Source organism: Bufo gargarizans, chromosome 7 (genome assembly GCF_014858855.1).
Source record: "Bufo gargarizans isolate SCDJY-AF-19 chromosome 7, ASM1485885v1, whole genome shotgun sequence".
In the NCBI taxonomy this organism is placed as follows: domain Eukaryota; kingdom Metazoa; phylum Chordata; class Amphibia; order Anura; family Bufonidae; genus Bufo; species Bufo gargarizans.
Genome location: NC_058086.1, coordinates 2,216,681 through 2,238,080, shown reverse-complemented (window position 1 = coordinate 2,238,080; position 21,400 = coordinate 2,216,681). Strand labels below are relative to the sequence as shown.

Genomic DNA, 21,400 nt, shown 5'->3' with positions numbered 1-21,400 from the left:
TCAGTTTCTGAATCTTGCCATGTGTCCCCACAGCAGTTTACCACCACTTATGGGATGTTGACTCATTCAGGACAAAATGGGTAACAAATTATGGGGTGCTTTTTCTCCTGTTACCCCTTGTGAAAATGAAAACTTTGGGAAGAAATTAAACTTTTCACAGCCAAGTGTTTCCAAATTCCATTAAACGCTCAAGGGGTCAAAGTGCTCAGTACCCCCTTTAATATATTCTTTAAGCGGTGTAGTTTCCAAAATGGGGTCACTTTTTGAGGTTTTCCACTGTTTAGGTATGTCAGGGTCTCTTCAAATACAAAATGGCGCCTAAAAACCATTCTAGAAAATTCTGCCTCCAAAATCCATATGATGCTCCTTTCCTTCTGACCACACCACATATGGGGTATTTCTGTAAACTGCAGAGTCATATATATTGAGGTTTATATTGCTGTTAACCCGTGCTGTGTTGCAAGAAAAATAATGATTAACATAAAAAATTTACCAAAAAAGTGACTTTTTTTATTTCACCTTGTGACAAAAAATAAAAAATTCTAGGAACTCTCCATGCCCCTCATGGAATACCTTGGGGTGTCTTCTTTCCAAAATGGGGTCACTTGTGGAGTAGTTATACTGCCCTGGCATTCTAGGGGCCCTAATGTGTGGTAAGTAGTTTGAAATCCAAATGTGTAAAAAATGACCTGTGAAATCCTAAAGGTGCTCTTTGGAATGTGCGCCCCTTTGCCCACCTAGGCGGCAAAAAAGTGTCACACATCTGGTATCGCCGCACTCAGGAGAAGTTGGGGAATGTGTTTTGGGGTGTCATTTTACATATACCCATGCTGGGTGAGAGAAATATCTTGGCAAAAGACAACTTTTCCCTTTTTTTTTTTTTTTTTTTTTTTTTTTTTTATACAAAGTTGGCATTTGACCAAGATATTATCTCACCCAGCATGGGTATATGTAAAATGACACCCCAAAACACATTCCCTAACTTCTTATGAGTACGGCGATACCACATGTGTGACACTTTTTTGCAGCCTAGATGCGCAAAGCGGCCCAAATTCCTTTTAGGAGGGCATTTTTAGACATTTGGATCCCAGACCTCTTCTCATGCTTTCGGGCCCCTAAAAAGCCAGGGCAGTATAAATACCCCACATGTGACCCCATTTTGGAAAGAAGACACCCCAAGGTATTCAATGAGGGGCATGGCGAGTTCATAGAATTATTATTTTTTGGCACAAGTTAGCGGAAAATGATTTTGTAAGAGAAAAAAATAAAAAAATAAAAAATTTCCGCTAACTTGTGCCAAAAAAAAAATATATATTCTAGGAACTCGCCATAGCCCTCACGGAATACCATGAGGTTTCTTCTTTCCAAAATGGGGTCACTTATGGGGTATTTATACTGCCCTGGAATTGTAGGGGCCCTAAAGCGTGAGAAGAAGTCTGGAATATAAATGTCTAAAAATTTTTACGCATTTGGATTCCGTGAGGGGTATGGTGAGTTCATGTGAGATTTTATTTTTTGTCACAAGTTGGTGGAATATGAGACTTTGTAACAAAAAATAAATAAAAAATTGTGCCAAAAAAAAAAAAAAAAAATCTTCTATGAACTCGCCATGCCACTCAAAAGTGATCTTTATAGCGCTGCAGCGATTTTTTTTTTTTGCAGTGATCAGAAAAAAAAAATGCTGTCACTGCGGTGGGGCGGACTGAACGCAAGTGTGCGCACAAGATCAGGCCTGATCGGGCGAACACTGCGTTTTTTGTAGAGCCTATAGAAGATGTCCTATTCTTGTCTGCAATTGCGGACAAGAAAAGGCATTTTCTATATAGTTCTGGCAATGTGCGGATCCGTAAAATGCGGAAAGCACATTGCCGGTGTCCGTGTTTTGCAGATCCATGGTGTCAGTGTATGTGCAAAACACATAAAGCCTTACAGGGGGTGATCAATGACGGGGGTGATCAGGGGTTAATACGGAGTTAATAAGTGACAGGGGGGTGTAGTGTGGTGCTTGGTGCTACTTATTACAGAGCTGCCTGTGTCCTCTGGTAGTCAATCCAAGCAAATTGGACCACCAGAGGACCAGGTAGCAGGTATATCAGACGCTGTTAACAAAACAGCATCTGATATACCTTTTCAAGGGTTAAAAAAAAAATCGCATCTACAGCCTGCCAGCGAATGATTGCCGCTGGCAGGCTGTAGATGCACTCGTTTACCTCCGGATCCTGTGAACGCGCGCTCCTTCACAGGAAATCTTGCCTCTTGCGAGATGACACGCCGGCGCGTCCAAGAGGAATAACGGGGCCGCCGCCAGGACGCAATCCTGCGTGCAGCGGTCCTGAGGCGGTTAAGGTGAAAAGTGGCTCTGTACTGAAGGGGTTAACTGAGAGAGAGAGAATCAACAATCTACAGATGCAGTGAGACTGAAGGCTGTAGAAAACAGACTTTTGATTTTTTTTTTTTTTTTCTAAAGATGAATTTGAATAATTAGTTTTACTCCAAAATAACTAGAATATGATAATATATAATGTATCTCCAGAGTTTTTAATCCTATTCTAATGGCACCACTTAACCCCTTAAGGACCGGGCCATTTTTCATCTTAAGGACAGGCTGATATTTGCAAATCTGACGTGTCACTTTATGTGGTGATAACTTTAAAACGCTTTTACTTATCCAAGTCGTTCTGAGATAGTTTTCTCGTCACATACTGTACTTTATGACACTGGTAAATTTGAATCCAAATATTTCTTTTTTATTTATAAAAAAAACTAAATGTACCAAATTTTTTTAAAAATTCTAAACTTTCCAAATTTTTATTACTCTGCTTTTAAAACAGATAGTGATACCTCATATAATAGTTATTACCTTACATTTCTCATGTGTCTACTTTATGTTTGGATCATTTTGTGAATGCCATTTTATTTTTTGGGGACGTTTAGAAGGCTTAGAAGTTTAAAAGCAAATCTTGAAATTTTTCAGAAAATTTCCAAAACCCACTTTTTAAGGACCAGTTCAGGTCTTAAAGGGTTTCTACCACTTCAGTTTGACCAAATTAGCTTTCAGACACTAGCGATCTGCTAGTGTCTGATCACCATAACCATGCAATTCTTAGACCTTTGTGTGGAGCCGTTTCATTAAAAAACTAACTTTTATTACTATGCAAATGAGCCTCTAGGTGCTATGGGGGAGTCTTTTCAGCACCTAGAGGCTTGGTCTACTCACACTGTATGCCCGCCCATCTCGTCTTGAATGCCTGCCTCCATCACAGCCATCGGCCGAATTCACACGCCTGCGCCGTTCTCTTCTGTCTTCGGCACAGGCGCAGTGAGTGAAGGCCGCTCTCCTGATGCCTGCTTCCTCACTGTGACGTAGTCGGCGCAGGCGCAGTGAGGAATCCGGCACCAGGAGCGTATCATTTACTCACTGTGCCTGCGCCGATGACAGAAGTGAACGGCGCAGGTGCGAGAATTCGTCCGATGGCTGTGATGGAGGCAGGCATTCAAGACGAGATGGGCGGGAATACAGTGTGAGTAGACCGAGCCTCTAGGTGCTGAAAAGACGCCCCCATAGCACCTAGAGGCTCATTTGCATAGGAATAAAAGTTAGTTTTTTAATGAAACGGTTCCACACAAAGGTCTAAGAATTGCATGGTTATGGAGATCAGACACTAGCAGATCGCTAGTGTCTGAAAGCTAATTTGGTCAAACTGAAGTGGTAGAAACACTTTAAGTCACTTTGTGAGGCTTACATAATAGAAACCACCCAAAAATTACCCCATTTTAGAAACTACACCCCTCAAGGTATTAAAAACTGATTTTACAAATGGGGTTAACCCTTTAGGTGTTCCACAAGAATTAATGGAAATTGGAGATTACATTTCAGAATTTCACTTTTTGGGCAGATTTTCCATTTTAATCATTCCCGCTAACAAAGCAAGGGTTAAAAGCCAAACTAAACTAAAAATGTATTGCCTGGATTCTGCCGTTTACAGAAACACCCCATATGTGGTCGTAAACTGCTGTATGGCCACATGGCAGGGTGCAGAATGAACGGAACGTCATATGGTTTTTGGAAGGCAGATTTTGATGGACTGGTTTTTTGACACCATGTCTCATTTGAAGTTCCCCTGATGCACCCCTAGAGTAGAAACTCCACAAAAGTGACCCCATTTTAGAAACTACACCCTAAAGGTATTTAAAACAGATTTTACAAACTTTGTTAACCCTTTAGGTGTTTCACAAGAATGAATGCAAATTGGAGATGAAATTTCAGATTGATTCTGTAGTTTACAGAAACATCCCATATGTGGTCGGAAACTGCTGTACGGGCACACGGCAGGCCGCAGAAGGAAAGGAACGCCACATGTTTTTTGGAGGGCAGATTTCACTGGGATATTTTTAACTTGCCATGTCACATGATTTTTTCTTTTTTTTTTACAGTGTTCACCTGAGGGGTTAGGTCATGTGATATTTTTATAGGGCAGGTCCTTACGGACGTGGCAATTCCTAATATGTATACTTTTTTTATTTGTTTAAGTTTTACACAATAACATCATTTTTGAAACAAAAAAAAAATCATGTTTTAGTGTCTCCATATTCTGAGAGCCATATATTTTTAATTCTGTTGGGCGATTGTCCTCTGTAGGAGCTCATTTTTTGCGGGATGAAGTGACTGTTAGATTGGTACTATTTTGGGGGGCATATGCCTTTTTGATCGCTTAGTGTTGCACTTTTGGTGATGTAAGGTAACAAAAATGGCTTTTGACAGTTTTTTATTTTTTATGGTGTCTATTGGACGGGGTGGATCATGTGATATATTTATAGAGCCGGTCGTTACGGACTGCGTGATACCTAATATGTATTTTATTTTTTATAAAATCAGATGAAAGGGTGTCACGGGGCGCCAAATGCGCACTCGGTCTCCCATCAGCCGCAGACCTGCTGCTTAGCTTCGTGAGCAAGGATCTGTGTTTGTTTGGCCTCATTCCTAGGGCGGCTTTGCTAGCTGGGAGGCTCCCTGTTTCTAGGTCTGCCTTGAGCGCCGAGCTGATCACTCGGTGCTCGACTTGTCTGTCTGTCGGTCATGTGACGCTGGCCACGTCACATGACCCTCAGACCCGACTATAAATACAGGCAGCCTGCTGGCCATAGGTTGCCTGTTAATTCAAGGTTCCTGGCTATTTGTTGGACTACTGAATACTCACCTGATCCTGTTCCCTGACAATCCTTTGCCTGCTCCTCCTGTACTGCGCATCCGTCATGGTATTGTGACCTTGGCTCCCACCTGACTACTCTTTGCGGACTCCTCTGGTACTTCTCTACTCTCCTGGTATTTGACTCGGCTTCTCCTGACCATTCTTTGCTTAACCCTTTGTACTGCGTAGCTCTCTTGGTACTGACCTGGTCCGTTCACGTTCCGTATTTTGTCTTGTCTGTCTTCCCTGCACATATCCTAAGTAAGGGACTGTCGTCCAGTTGTCCCTTGTCATCAGGACTCGTGAGGAAAGTAGGCAGGGCCAGGAGTGAGGGTGGAGCGCGGTGGTCACTATCCTTCCCCCTGTGTGTGTGTGGACGTGACCTTTACAGATTAACAGGCCCAATAACCACTGTATCATGAATCCTCTTATGACCCTGACTGACCATGTCTCTAACCTGACACAGATGGTGCAGGAGCTAGGAGAGAAACTCTGTTCTTTTGAGTTAGGGCAAGGTTCTTCCACTCCTCAGTCCTCCAGTTCACATTTTGAGCCTTTTCTGGAGACTCTCCTTTAATGAGAGCTGCAAACTCTACTTCCGTTTGCGCCCGTGTCCTCCGGTCCCGAGAGCCAACGCGTTGGGATTATCATTTCTCTACTACAGGGTGATCCCCAGGACTGGGCATTCTTGTTACCTCCTGGGGCCAGTTGTTTAACTTCTGTGGAGGTTTTTTTTCAGGCCCTGGGTACCCTCTATGACGAACCAGACAGGGCCCTGGTAGCCGAGACGGCTCTTAGGGCACTGGTTCAGGGCCATCTCCCTACGGAGGAGTATTGCACCCAATTCAGATGGTGGTGTGTCCCCTCGGGATGGAATGAACCAGCCCTGAAGAGTCAGTTTAGGTCTGGTCTGTCTGATAATTTAAAAGATCTGTTAATCAGTTATCAAATTCCAGAGACCTTAGGAGATGATGACCCTAGTTGTCCGACTTGACCGACGAGTTAGAGAGAGACTACAAGAACAACAGTTCTGTTCTCAGATGGTGGTCCAGCCAGAGGCCTTTTCCAGGGACAACACAGAGGTCTCCACCGAGGAACCCATGCAGGTTGGCATGACCCTGGGTAATCTTCGTTGCAGACGCGGAGAGTGCTACTACTGTGGAGATCCTGGCCATTGAATCAACAAGTGTCCTAAGAGGGTCCTCTCTGACAAGTCTCCTAAGGCAAGACAACCTAAAGACCAGGTACACCCTGATTTTTCTAAATGTAAGCTTTTGGTACCCATAACAATTTCTCTGGGGGTTAATAAGTGGCCGCATAAGGCCTTTATTGATTCCGGTTCAGCGGCCAGCTTTATCGACTTTGAATATGCTAGTAAATTGTAATCAGTATTCCAATGTTTGCTTTACTTAAACCTATCCATGTCATGGCTATTGATGCTACTCCCCTGATTGGTGGTATGGTGAGGTCATGTACCTCTGAAATTTCTCTAACCGTGGGTGTGTGCCACTCTGAGAGATGTTCTCTTTTAGTCCTGGAGAACCCACCGGTTGAGGTGGTACTAGGGTTCGCATTGGCTCCGTTTACATAACCCCACAATAAATTGGTCCAAAGGAGAGTTGGTGAAATGGGGACCTAAGTGTGACTCATGCTTGTCCGTGGTCCAGGCTGGGGTTTCAGTAAGGTCTAATACATTACCCTTAGTTATTAAGGAATATTCTGATGTATTCTCATCCCCTACTCCAGAGGTTCTACCCCCCCATAGACCTTATGATTGCGCCTTAGAGCTAATAGAAGGTGCCAAATTTTCTAAAGGGTGAATTTATAATCTTTCTAAGCCCGAACGCAAGGCTATGGAAGATTATATTAAGGAGAGCCTTGCTAAATGTCATATTAGACCTTCAGTCTCTCCTATGGGAGCCGAGTTTTTCTTTGTTAAGAAGAAGGATGGTGGTCTTAGGCCTTGTATTGATTACCGGAGATTAAATACAATCACTGTCCAAAATAGATACTCTCTCCCATTGATTCAGGATTTATTTAACCAGGTTCTGGGGGAAACCTGGTTTTCCAAGATTGACCTGAAAGGGGCATACAATCTAATTCGAATCAAGGAGGGAGACGAATGGAAGACAGCGTTCAATACTCCGATAGGACACTTTGAATATCAGGTGTAGGGACGATATCAAAAATTATCAGACGATAACAATATTAAAAAATGTATCGCGATAACGATATATATCGCGATAAATACCCGTTTAAAAGAAAAAAAACACAAGGAGGCGTTATACTGTATGGGGAGCCACAAGGAGACGTTATACTGTATGGGGGGGCCACAAGGAGACGTTATACTGTATGGGGGCAGCCACAAGGAGGCTTTATACTGTATGGGGGCAGCCACAAGGAGGCTTTATACTGTATGGGGGCAGCCACAAGGAGGCTTTATACTGTATGGGAACTGTAGGTTTGGTGGACCAAGGAGGTCCAAGAGAAAGCGGACAGAGTAACGGGCGCAAATCCACAACCAGAGATAGAGAACAAATTGGTTTATTCAGGACTGTTTATTCTGTCCTGAATAAACAGATTTGTTCTCTATCTCTGGTTGTGGATTTGCGCCCGTTACTCTGTCCGCTTTCTCTTGGACCTCCTTGGTCCACCAAACCTACAGTTCCCACACTCACCCTTTCGGCGGTTCGGCACCGACCAAAGGGTGTTTTTAGGACAGAGCCGGCGGCACCAACCAACCCTAATGTTTACTCAGCTCTCATTGTAGTTGCATCCAATTGGTGCAACTTTAGCAGGTGAGCATATTACCTCTCGTCTGAAAAAAGGAAAATAATCCCTTATATATTCACCTATTCACCCTATGAGCGCCTTCTCTTTCTTTTTGTCTACAACCGTTATACTGTATGGGGGCAGCCACAAGGAGGCTTTATACTGTATGGGGGGCCACAGGGAGGCGTTGCACTGTATGGGGGCAGCCACAAGGAGGCTTTATACTGTATGGGGGCAGCCACAAGGAGGCTTTATACTGTATGGGGCAGCCACAAGGAGGCTTTATACTCTATGGGGGCAGCCACAAGGAGGCGTTATACTGTATGGGGGCAGCCACAAGGAGGCGTTATACTGTATGGGGGCAGCCACAAGGAGACGTTATACTGTATGGGGGCAGCCACAAGGAGACGTTATACTGTATGGGGGCAGCCACAAGGAGACGTTATACTGTATGGGGGCAGCCACAAGGAGGCTTTATACTGTATGGGGGCAGCCACAAGGAGGCTTTATACTGTATGGGGGCAGCCACAAGGAGGCTTTATACTGTATGGGGGCAGCCACAGGGAGGCGTTATAATAAGGTCTTGTGACCACAGGCCACCATACATGCAGTAATACTTTGCGATATACCTTTCCCGCGGCTGCCTCGCTTGTGTGCTCTGATTCTGACATCAGATGCCGTTGGGCGGAGATTTGAATATGTGAGCGAGGAGGAGGGAGAGCAGGGGCGGCCGCTGCGGGAACTAGTAAGTTTATAATTTCGTCACCAGAGCACACTAGTGAGGCAGCCGCAGGAAAAGAGACACCAGTACTCACACAGGGGATCGATTCGCCACATATACAATAGAGCCGGCACTGGTGGGTGACGACGGTGATGATGTCAGATGGTGGGTGGAGACTTGGGGAGGCGGAGCAAGAAGGAGCCAGGCCAGGAAGTAGCGAGAGGAAGTAATGTTACTCAGCGGCAGCGCTATGCAAGGTGCAGGGGCGGGCGGGCGCACGTTTAGAAGCGGTCAGCACACAATGTGCGCTGACCGCTTTGACGTCACAAAATACAGCGGTATTTTGGAAACAGCGATATCGACATATCGACGTTTTTTTTAATACCGCGGTATATCGTGATACCGGTATATCGCCCAACCCTAATCAGGTGATGCCTTTTGGACTCAGCAATGCCCCAGCTGTGTTCCAAAACTTAATGAATGATATTCCTAGAGAGTTCTTAGGTAAATTTATTATTGTCTATCTTGACGACATTTTGATATTCTCTCCTGATTTTGAATCTCATGTCAAACAAGTATTAGAGGTGTTGAGGGAGAACCAGCTATCCGCTAAGCAAGAGAAATGTGTCTTTGGTGTACAGGAGATACTGTTTCTAGGGCATGTTCTGACTCCTCACGCCTTTTAAGATGGATCCTGGTAAGGTTTTGGCAATTAAGGAATGGGTAAGGCCTTCATCCTTAAAGGCTTTACAACGGTTTTTGGGTTTCGCTAATTACTATCGTAAATTTATCATGAATTTTTCTGTAATTGCTAAACCATTGACCGACCTTACTAAGAAAGGGGCGGATTTGGAGAATTGGTTTACCAAGGTAATTTCTTCATTTGAAACATTAAAAAAGGCATTTAGTAGCGCTCCCATTCTGATCCATCCTGATCAGGAGAGACCCTTTTTTGTGGAGGTGGATGCGTCCAAGGACGGTGCAGGAGCAGTCCTTTCACAAGGTCCTGCTAGCCTCACTAACCTGAGACTGTGTGCCGTCTTCTCCAGGAAATTCTCTCCCACGGAGAGAAACTATGACATAGGGAATAGGGAGCTGCTGGCTATTAAATGGGTATTTGAGGAGTGGAGGCATTTTTGGGAGGGGGCAAGGCATCAGTTAACTGTTGTCACTGACCATAAAAACCTAATATTTCTCTAGTCTACTTAGAGGTTGAATCCCCGACAAGCCCGATGGGCTCTGTTTTTTTTTACCCGTTTTGATTTCTCCATTACGTTCAGGCCGTGAAGTAAAAATGTAAAGGCAGACGTATTATCTCGGAGCTTCCATGCTTTTCAACCCACTGAGGCACCGCCTGAATCCATCCTACCAGCAAACATCTTCATAGCGGCTCTAACCCAGGATATCTCGGCTCGCATTAAGGCTGAACAACATCTGGCACCGGCATCCACCCCAACAGATAAGTTGTTCCCATACAGTTTCGTCTCCAGCTGTTGGGGGAGTGTCACGATTCTGCCTTTTGTGGACATCCGGGTTTTGAGGGCACTAATAACTTATTGGTGGCCCACTCTGACCAGGGATGTCAAGTTCTACGTGTCTGCCTGTGAGGTTTGTGCCAGGTCTAAGACACCTAGGACTCGCCCTGCTGGTAACCTATGACCCCTACCCATTCCCAGTAGACCCTGGTCCCATATCTCGATGGACTTTAACTGACCTACCGCTGGCGGAGGGTAAGACTGTGGTTTGGGTAGTGGTCGATAGGTTTAGCAAGATGGTTCATTTCATTCCCCTGTCTAAACCTCCGAATGCAAAAACCCTGGCGTCTATTTTTGTGAGAGAGATTGTTCGTTTACATGGCATCTCGGAAAATATTGTTTCTGACAGGGGTGTGCAGTTTGTGTCCAAATTCTGGAGGGCCTTCTGTCAAAGATGTAAAATTTAATTGTCTTTTTCTTCCGCCTACCATCCTGAGGCTAATGGGCAGACTGAACGCCTTAATCAGTCTGTGGAACAATTCTTGAGGTTGTATGTTGCTGATGACCAGAAATTATGGGTCAAATTCCTTCCGTTGGCTGAATTTGCTTTAAATAACCGTGTCAATTCTTCTGCTGGGGTCTCCCCTTTCTTTTGTAACCATGGTTTTCATCCTCGTTTTCATTCTGGGTCGTCCGTCTCCTCCTCTAACCCTGAAGCGGATAAACTCTCCTCCGAACTGTGCACAGTTTGGGCCCGGGTTCAATCGAACCTAGAAAAGGCTCAAAGTTCTCAAAAACTCAAGGCCGATAGACGTTCAAGGGGGGTGAACTTTCAGGTTGGGGATAAAGTATGGTTGTCCTCCAAGAATCTATCTCTCAAGGTAGCTTCTAGAAAATTTGCTCCTCGTTTTATTGGACCGTATAAGATCACGGATGGGATTAATCCGGTATCGTTTAAGTTAGGGCTGCCCGAGTCATTCCACATTCATAATGTATTTCATAAATCTCTACTTATCTCTAAAAAGTATTTTGAACCTGTTGTACCGTTGAAAGCCTCGCCTCCGCCGGTTCTTGTTAGTGATGCTGTCGAGTATGTGGTGTCTAAGATAGTGGATGTCAGGAGAGTGCGTAATTCCTTACAGTACCTGATTCACTGGAAGGGGTATGGACCCGAAGAGAGATCTTGGGTACCCGCCAGGGAGGTTCATGCTCCTGGACTTGTTTGAAAATATTATTTAGAACACCCTGAAAGGCCATCGCCTGAAGTCTTGGGTCCGGTGGCCCCTCGTAAAAGGGGGGGTACTGTCGCGGGGCGCCAAAGGCGCACTCGGTCACCCATCAGCTGCAGACCTGCTGCTTAGCTTCAGGAGAGAGGATCTGTGTTTGGCCTCGTTCCCAGGGCTAGCTGGGAGGCTCCCTGTTTCTAGGTCTGCCTTGAGCGCCAAGCTGATCACTCGGTGCTCGACTTGTCTGTCTGTCAGTCATGTGACGCTGGCCATGTCACATGACCCTCAGACCCCACTATAAATACAGGCAGCCTGCTGGCCACAGGTTGCCTGTTAATTCTAGGTTCCTGGCTATTTGTTGGACTACTGAATTCTCACCTGATCCTGTTCCCTGACAATCCTTTGCCTGCTCCTCCTGTACTGCGCATCCGTCCTGGTATTGTGACCTCGGCTCCCACCTGACTACTCTTTGCAGACTCCTCTGGTACTTCTCTACTCTCCTGGAATTTGACCCGGCTTCTCCTGACCATTCTTTGCTTAACCCTTTGTACTGCGTAGCTCTCTTGGTACTGACCTGGTCCGTTCACGTTCCGTATTTTGTCTTGTCTGTCTTCCCTGCACATATCCTAAGTAAGGGACTGTCGTCCAGTTGTCCCCTGTCATCAGGACTCGTGAGGAAAGTAGGCAGGGCCAGGAGTGAGGGTGGAGCACAGTGGTCACTATCCTTCCCCCTGTGTGTGTGTGTGGACGTGACCGTTACAAAGGGGCTTTTTTTTCTTTTTATAACTTGAAACTTAATATTTTTTTAAATTGAAAACACTTTTTAAACTCTCTTTTTTTGAAACTTTATTTCTTTCCCACTATGGGACTTCAACTTTTGGGGGCCTGATCCCCTCTGCAATGCATTACAATACATCTGTATTGTAATTCATTGCCTGTTAGTGGATTACACTGAGTAATACACTAACAGGTTGCCTAGGAGACCCAGCCTGAGGCTGGATCTCCAGAGCACCCGTAGATGGCAGGTCTCCATGCCGTGCAAGGCATTGGGCTTCCTCTGCACGGCATCGGGCTGCTTTGTCACACATCGGGTCCCCACCACAGCAGCGTGGGGACCCGATGCGCTCCTTCACCCGCCGCAAACCACTTCTATGTCGCTGTCAGCACTGACCGCGGCATAGAAGGGGTTAATCCGCCGGCATTGCTGTAAACAGCGATGTCGGTGGATACAGCAGGGGTCGGCGTTCCTTCTTTTTAAGAATGTTCCAAACTGTTGTTTTGGCCACGCCTAATATTTTTGCTATCTCTCTGATGGTTTGTTTTTTTCAGCCTAATGATGGCTTGCTTCACTGATAGTGACAGCTCTTTGGATCTCATCTTGAACGTTGACAGCAACAGATTCCAAATGCAAATAGGACACTTGAAATGAACTATGGACCTTTTATCTGCTCATTGTAATTTGGATAATGAGGGAATAACACACACCTGGCCATGGAACAGCTGATAAGCCAATTGTCACATTACTTTTGGTTCCTTAACAAGTGGGAGGCACATATGCAAACTGTTGTAATTCCTACATCGTTCACCTGATTTGGATGTAAATACCCTCAAATTAAGGCCTCATGCACACGGCTGTGTTCCGTGGCCGAGAGCGGTCCGTGGTAACACAGCCTGGATTCCTGTTGAGAGCATGAGCACACGGCGTCATTGGTTGCTATGACTCTGTGCGCTTTGTGCCGCCGCTGCACTACAGTAATACACTGGTATAGATCCTACCAGTGTATTACTGTACTGCGGTTTGTGTGATTCCAGCCTTAGGCCTCATGCACACGACCATAGTTCTGGTCTGCATCCGAGCCGCAGTTTTTGCGGCTCGGGTGCGGACCCATTCACGTCAATGGGGCCGCAAAAATGCGGACAGCTCTCCGTGTGCTGTCCGCATCCGTCGCTCCTTTCTGTGACACCCCCCCCCCCCCCCCCCCAAAAAAAGTTGGCCGCCTGTTCCGTTCCGCAAATTGCGGAAGACACGGATGGCTTCTGTGTTTTGCAGATCCGCAATTTGCGGACTGCAAAAAACGGGACGGTCATGTGCATGAGAGGCCTTTGGGTCCATTCACTTGTCTGTGTGTGTTTTGCGGACCGCACATCGCCGGCAGTAATAAAATATGCCTATTCTTGCGGACGTGTGAATGGACCCTTAGGCTACTTTCACTTTCACATCTCCTCTGTGAATTCCAGTAGGCTGTGTCACAAGAGAACTGCCTGCCAAAATCCTCCGTATCAGGTGCTTCCGGATACAAATGGAGTGCCCGCTGCCCCCATTAAGTATAATGGGATCTGCCATAGATCTGTACTCTGTTACGGCAGACAAGCAGAGAGTTGGCCAGATACAAACTGCTGCATGCTGTGGTTTGTATCGGGATGATTCTCTGTTAGTCTGCCAGAACAGCTTGCCGGAGTTTCACAACAGAAACAAAAGTGTGAAGCTGGCATTATTTTTAGTCGCTCTAGTGGACTTTAACATGCAGACTGCACTGGTTTGCCATTGCAGACTATCAGCCATGGCCTGATAGACTACAGGAGAACTAAACATTTCTCTCTGATAAGATATGTTACAAAATTTCTTAGGCTCGCTTGTATTATTGATTTATGCAAAGTGTGAAAGATTAGTGACCATTTAAATCCTGGACACCCCCTTCACTTTTTATAAATCATATTTTATTATATTGCAAAAAACAATTGTCTACAGACAATATGTCAATCATGAGGATCCCATGATATTACTGAAAACGTCAAACAATTTGAAAAAAAATAAGGAAAATGTGATCTCCCTAGCAACATCGTCTAAACACATGTCCAGAATATCAAAAGGAAAAGTTAGGAATAGGGAAAAGAAGAAATGGTAGAGAAGAGGGGGGAGATGATACACTGATACACACCTACATATTTCATTGCGGAGGGTTTGTTAACATAAGTATCTTCCATGATTAAAAATAGTGCAGATTAATGAGTATCCTTCATATTTTTCCCAAGGGGCTCATACAGTTGCGAATTTGAGTGGAGAATGAGATTACCAATGGGCTAGCTGCTCAAATCGGAAGATCCGATCCCCTTTTTCTTGCTAGTACAAGAGTTAAGGATTCCCACTTTCTTTCCTGTGGCTTGCTATCTAAACAATGGCTATTGCCAAGAAAGGGCAAAGTAACGTAAAGTAAACAACCCCTTCAGATAAATCCCAAGGAACCCTTTGAGACCCTCATTGGCTTCATGTGACCTTTCTATAGAATATATTTCTATAGTCCAGAACCTTCTGTGAATGAACACAACATTTACACTAAAATCTAACATAAGCTATGACACAAAGAGGCAAAATGTATTTACATGTGCTTTATGTTGTTTTGCAATTATTGAAAGCAGTATCCAGCACTTTTGATGAGCTTTGATCACTAATCTTTTCCTTTTACTCTATCCAGTTTTGGTGCAGCTAATTTTGGGCTTCAAATTGGAACAGTTTGTGCATTGCATTTTGGATGGATGCTTGAAAGAGGTAACTGTAATTGACAATAGAAGAGCAAAGTATATCTTTTATCTAAAATAAATTATCAGTTTTTGTTTTTGGCAGTGTTAGGGCCAGTTCATATGGAGTTTTTTGGAGCGTTTTTGTTCCAAAAATACCTCAAAATACTCTCCCATTAATTTCGATGGGAGGCAGCACTTGCTTTTTTTTCACACATGTAAAAAAGGAGTGTGGAAAAAAGAAGCAGCATGCCCTATCTTGGGGCAGAATCAGCACTGAGTTCCACATTTAAATGGAAAAAAAATAGCTCCAAATTCATGCATTTTTTGAATTTTCCGCACTTGTAATTTTTTTGGCAGACCTGCTTCAAAAACCTAAAGCAGAAAATTCAGCTTTGTAATGAAGTGAACAAAATGCATCAACTACAAGTCAAAACCCATGTTTTTTTATGCTGGAAAAAATTTGCTATTCCGTGCTGATTTTTCTAAACGTGTTTTAAAAAAATCTGTTGTGTGAACTGGCCCTTAGAGGAAAAGCCTTGCTGGATTCACACTGTGTTAATCTTTTCACTAAGCTTTCTGTTGTTTGACCTTTTGTGTTTGAATAGCCGAACACAGAGAATTCATCCTTGAACTCCGTTAGACTGGCTGTGGTGAAATGAAGTCAAAAGATGAATCCTTTGGACTTTGGTTGCCTCATGAATTTCCCCAATGAAAAGCCCAACAAAGGGCTAAACGCAGTGTGAAACCGTACAGAAATTGATAAAAATAATGTCTGTAATAGAATGTCTGATGTATTTGACACCCCGATGCTGGAAGCGTTCCCTCACAGCAATCAGTCGATAGCTAGTGATGTCCTCTGCAACATGGGGAGGGGTGATCACTATGCTATCGCTCATCCCCATGCAGGACAGCGGTGTTTCGGCGGCAGATTGCTATCAGACTGCCTGATGAACAAACGTTTTTGTTTCCTGGAATATTTAGAGGCACACGGGCTAGATTTCCGCGCGGGAGCAATGTGTGAGATGAACGCATTGCAACCTCACTGAATCCGGACCCGGACCCGTACACTTCTATGGGGCTGTGCAGATGAGCGGTGATTTTCACGCATCACTTGTGTGTTGCGTTAAAAACACAGCATGCTCCTCTTTGTGCGTTTTCCACGCAATGCAGGCCCCATAGAACTGGATGGGGCTGCGTGAAAATCACAAGCATCCGCAAGCAAGTGTGGATGCGGTGCGATTTTCACACACGGTTGCTAGGAGACTGTTGAGGAAGGGTTGAAACGTATGCATATACTGTATATCCATACATGCATGCAAATACGTGCATGCATGCATGTATGATATATATGCATGCACTGACTGCCACATCATAGGATGATGTGCGCAGATGTGCCCAGCATCTGCCCCTAGTGGTCCACAGGGACTCTTGTGGCCCCTGTGGAAAATATGTGCCCCCAAATAAGTATATATATATATATATATATATAATGTGTGTGTATATATGTGTGTGTATGTATGTATGTATGTATATGTGTGTGTGTATATATATGTATATATATGTATATATATATATATATATATATATATATATATATATATATATATATATATATTTATGGTTCAATAAGATTTTATTGATATAATTATCATTTGTACTCATAAAAGAACATCACACATTGCAGTATACAAACCGCACACAAGGTTACATTGCGACATGCAACTGTAAACAGCAAAACCGCATCAAGGACAAAGCTTGCGGAAGTAACTGTATTAGTATAAGCAAGCAAACAATCAGCTTACAGAAGACGGCGGAGACATAGGCCCTGAAGGGCTCAACAAGGCCACAAGCAAATGATGTAATGATGTAAGGGCCAATAATTCCAGACCATCTAGACAAACAAGTGGGGAGACAGGACGACACACAAAAGGAGGGGGGGGGAGGAGAAATTGTAGGGTATAGCTAGAGAATAGCTGGGTAGTATTAAGGAGGGGAATCAGGGAGCACCCCGGATGCCACCCACCCCGAGAACGAAACAGAAGATCTAAACCTGGACCATGGCTCCCAACTCCGGAGAAAAGCCGGAACCTGGTTACGATCAGAGGCACACATCTCTTCCATGTGAAGCAGCGCATCCAGAGCCGATGCCCAGGTGACCCTTTTCAATCTCTCAGTTGACTTCCAATTACGCGGGATAATTTGTCTCATGGCCAGCACAAAGAGCCTCAATGAACCTTTTTTAACATGTGAGATCCGCCCTGGGAAAATAGATAGCAGAGCGATGGAAGGGGAAAATGCTATGGAGGCCCGGAATAGAAAATTATACAGTTTGAGGACATCCATCCACAATGGGTGAAGCCTCGGACAACCCCACCATATATGGGTCATGGTCCCCCTATCCCTATGGCATCTCCAACATAGGTCAGAAACCGAGGGGTAGAACCTGTGCAATTTTTCCGGTGTCCGATACCATCTGGTGAGAATTTTATAATTGAGTTCTTGTAGATTACACGATATAGAGATCTTATGCGTAAGAAGCAAAGAACGTTTCCATTGATCCCCCGTAAATGTGTCACCCAATTCTGTCTCCCAATCAAGCATAAACCTGAGTTTGGGGTAGGAATCACCAGGTTGGCTGCCCTCAGTCTCCTCGGTGTTCAACATGATATAAAGTAAGGAAATAGCATGGCCAGGGGCCGTCTGAGCAACACATAGCTTTTCAAAATCTGTTAAGGAAGTGTGGGACTGTAAACCAGGCATCAGAGAACCAACAAAACCCCTGAGCTGAAAGTAAAGGAACCATCTACCGGGGGATGGTGGGAGTATGTGCGATAGGTCCTCAAGGGGGCGTATCCCAGTAGAAGAACAGACGTCCCTCAGTCTGACAGTAGATGTGTGATTAGTACGAAAGGCTGGAACCTGCCGTAGCCCCACAGGTAAGTCTGGATGGCCAGTGAGCACTGAGAGGGGACCTGGGATCCCAGCCAAATTCAGTTTGGTAGCAAACTTTATCCATGAGGCGGCTAAAGTAGGGAGAAGCATATCAGAATGGGCCAGCGGGAGGTTGTATAGGGAGGTAGGGGGCAACCAAAATATGCCTGTGGCAAGGTGTGGATTCGAAACATGCTCGATTTCCACCCACATCTTAGTAGCCTTATTGTGAAAAAGATCTAAAACGCAGTTCAAAACTGCAGCTCTGTAATAAGACAAAAAGTTTGGTAAACCCGTTCCTCCCTGTATTTTAGGGCGAGTCAAAAGACTATGGCCAAGCCGGGCTCTGGACTGCTTCCACACGAATTGAGAGGTCAAGCGCCGGAGGCGAGTAAAGTAGATCAGGGGGATCTTACAAGGAATAGTTTGAAATAAATATAGCAGGCGCGGCAATATATCCATTTTAAGGGTGTTAATTTTACCAAACCAGGAGATTCGTAGGGGCAGCCATTTTTGTAGGCTCTCTGTAATGGATTTGAGGAGAGGAGTATAATTCAATTTAAATAGGTGCGAGGGATTGGCAGGGATGTGAACTCCCAAATATTTGATAGAATCTTCCGCCCATTTAAAGGAGAAGGATTGTCCAAGGGATAGCACTTCCCTCTGGGGAAGGTTAATATTCAGAATTTCGGACTTGTGAACATTAACTTTGAAGTTACTGACGCGTCCAAATATACCAAACTCCCTGAGAACGGACGGAAGGCCTATCCTGGGGGACGTAAGGTATAAAAGCAAGTCGTCCGCAAACAACGATAGCTTATGTTCAGTTTGTCCGATCCTAAAACCTTTGATTGCTGTGTTCGCCCTAAGGGCATTGGCCAGGGACTCCATAGTCAGTATATATAGAAACGGGGACAAGGGACAGCCCTGGCGTGTTCCGTTTCTAATCTGGAACGGTGATGATAGAGTGCCATTGACCCGCACACATGCTGATGGCGTAGAATAAAGAGCCATGACTCGCTGGAGCATCTTGACACCTAGGCCTAAGTGGGCTAGGGTTTCAGACAGAAACCTCCAGTCCACCCGGTCAAATGCCTTCTCGGCATCAATTGACAGAAGACAAAGCGGTGATTTATATTGTCTAGCTCTGGCTATGAGCCCCAGGGTCTTCAGAGTATTATCGCGGGCCTCTCGGCCGGGGACGAATCCCACCTGTTCCTTATGAATACTGCCAGGGATGTGTGGGCGCAATCGCATGGCCAATATCTTTGCATACATTTTTAGGTCGACATTAAGAATCGAAATGGGCCTGTAGTTTCCACAAACCGTATGATCTCTACCCGGCTTAGGGATGACTACTACGTGTGCCTGCAGGGCCTGATACGGAAAGGGGCATTCGGCAGAAATAGAGTTATAGGTCACAGCCAAAAATGGAGCTAAGTCCTCTATCAGGACTTTGTAAAAACGGGGAGTGAACCCGTCAGGACCCGGGCATTTCCCTATTTTCAGATCTAGGATTGCTGCTTTGATTTCAGATATGGAAAAATCGCTCTCTAGGTCGGACGATATCTCCGAATCAAAGGGCAGGGGACCATGGGAGGCAATGTATTGACGGATGTCCTCCAACGGGAGTGCCGAGGCTACATCTCGGGAGGCCTGCAGGTCGTAAAGGGTGGAGTAATAGTTTTTAAATTCCGCGGAGATCGCAGAAGGGGCATGGACCAAGCCATTTGTGCTTGTGTTGATGGCCTGCACGTATGTCGTTTGGGGTTTGGGATGAAGGGCTCGTGCTAACCATCGGCCGCTTTTATCTCCATACTCATAAAAACCATGTCTAACTCTATCCCTGGCGCATAAGGATTTTTGATCTAATATCTTTAAGATCTGCTGACGAAGGGAAGAGATGTCCGCCCTCAGGGAATCCGCAGGAAACTGCTTATTCCGCTCCTCACTCCGAGAAAGCTCAGAGAAAAGATTGGATAGCTTCAAGGTACGCTCTTTTTTCAACCTCGACCCGTGTGAGATAAAGAGGCCCCGTAACACACATTTGAGGGCTTCCCATTTTAACGGTTGAGCAGTAGTGTCGGATTCGTGATGAACAGAGAAATCCGCCACGGCTTTCCTGACGTCAGCCATACACACCCCATCGTTCAGCAGATTATCGTTAAGCCGCCATGAAGACGCCCTATTACCTAGCGTGGAACCCTTCAGTAGCCCATATACAGGGGCGTGGTCGGACCACACAATATTGTCTATGGAGCATTTGGGATCAAGGTCAAGAAGCTTCTGCGATATGAAAAGATGGTCCAGCCTGCCGTAGCTATTGTGACTATGGGAGAAATGGGTGTAGTCTCTGATGCCTGGGTGCAGGACCCGCCACATGTCCACCAAACCAAGAACACCTAAGTCCTTTTGGAACTGACGTACCGACACCGAGGAGACTGAGGACTTACCAGTGGATGAGTCAAGGGCCGGGTCCATCACTAAGTTAAAGTCGCCACCTACGATGATCGGGGAACCATCCGCGAATTTAGCCACTTTCCTCAAGACCTTAGTCCCGAATACGGATTGACCCTGGTTGGGGAAATAAACGTTAGCAATTGAAATAACAGATTGGTCAACCGAGATCTTTAGAAAGAGATATCTGCCCCTAGGGTCCACCTCAGAGGACAGTACGGAGTGGCGGAGGTGTTTATGCAAAGCAATGGACACCCCGGCCGCTTTTCTCTCAGGATTGGGAGCATGAAACCAGGTTGGGTAATATTTAGAGTCACATTTCGGGATAGCAGTAGCTTTGAAGTGCGTTTCTTGTAACATAGCAATCAGTACCCTTTTTCTATGTAGTCTGTATAGGATCTGACTCCTTTTTTGTGGTACATTGAAACCCCTAACATTGTAGGTACAGAAAGAAAGAGGTGTCATCTCTATGTATCTCTACAGTAGCCTGTATGGGGAGAGGGGTTGGTAGGAACACCAGGAGGGGGGGTGACAGAAGGGGCTAGGGACAAATACACGGAATATAGGACTAGACAAGACACACACTAAAGGCCGACAACGTCCGCCCGAAGAAAAAGAAAAGGGAGAAAAAACTCCAGGGAGGGATGGGAGGGAGAAGAAAGGAGGACTAGAAAAACAGAAACAACAAATAAAAAAAAAAAAATATATAAAAAAAGAAGAAAACTTAGGTCGTGACTACGGTCACCGGCAGTACTAAGTACCGCAGACCCCTAGGTGGGAGAAGGAGAAGCCCAGAACCAAGTGGACTCCATCTTAGACTCCAGCAACATAAGGAAGTGAACTTATAACAGTGCAGGACAATTCAAATACACAATGAGACCCATATAGAAGACTGGGAGAGAAAACTAGGTGAGTAATACAATCGCGACAAAGGTGACTCTTAAACATCAAGAGTCCGCGAGAAAAAACAAAGGCTAATCGGCAATCGCTGGAGGATCTCTAGGTGGTCTCTTCGGTTTAGCCGCCACACTCTGCCATTGCTCACGACGTGGGGCCCCCGGGATTTCCCGAGGTCTAGGCCACTCTGGCAAGTCCAGATGAGGGAGATCG

At 45.2% G+C, this 21,400-nt stretch overlaps 1 protein-coding gene across 1 annotated transcript in view; it reads left to right on the top strand.

Annotated features, from left to right (window-relative positions):
* Positions 1–21,400, top strand: part of MEI1 (meiotic double-stranded break formation protein 1) — a 502,988-nt gene that overhangs the window by 50,264 nt on the left and 431,324 nt on the right. Inside the window, exon 4 of the mRNA XM_044301444.1 lies at positions 14,857–14,930. Coding sequence (XP_044157379.1) covers positions 14,857–14,930 — 74 coding nt within the window. The remainder of the gene's footprint in view (positions 1–14,856; positions 14,931–21,400) is intronic.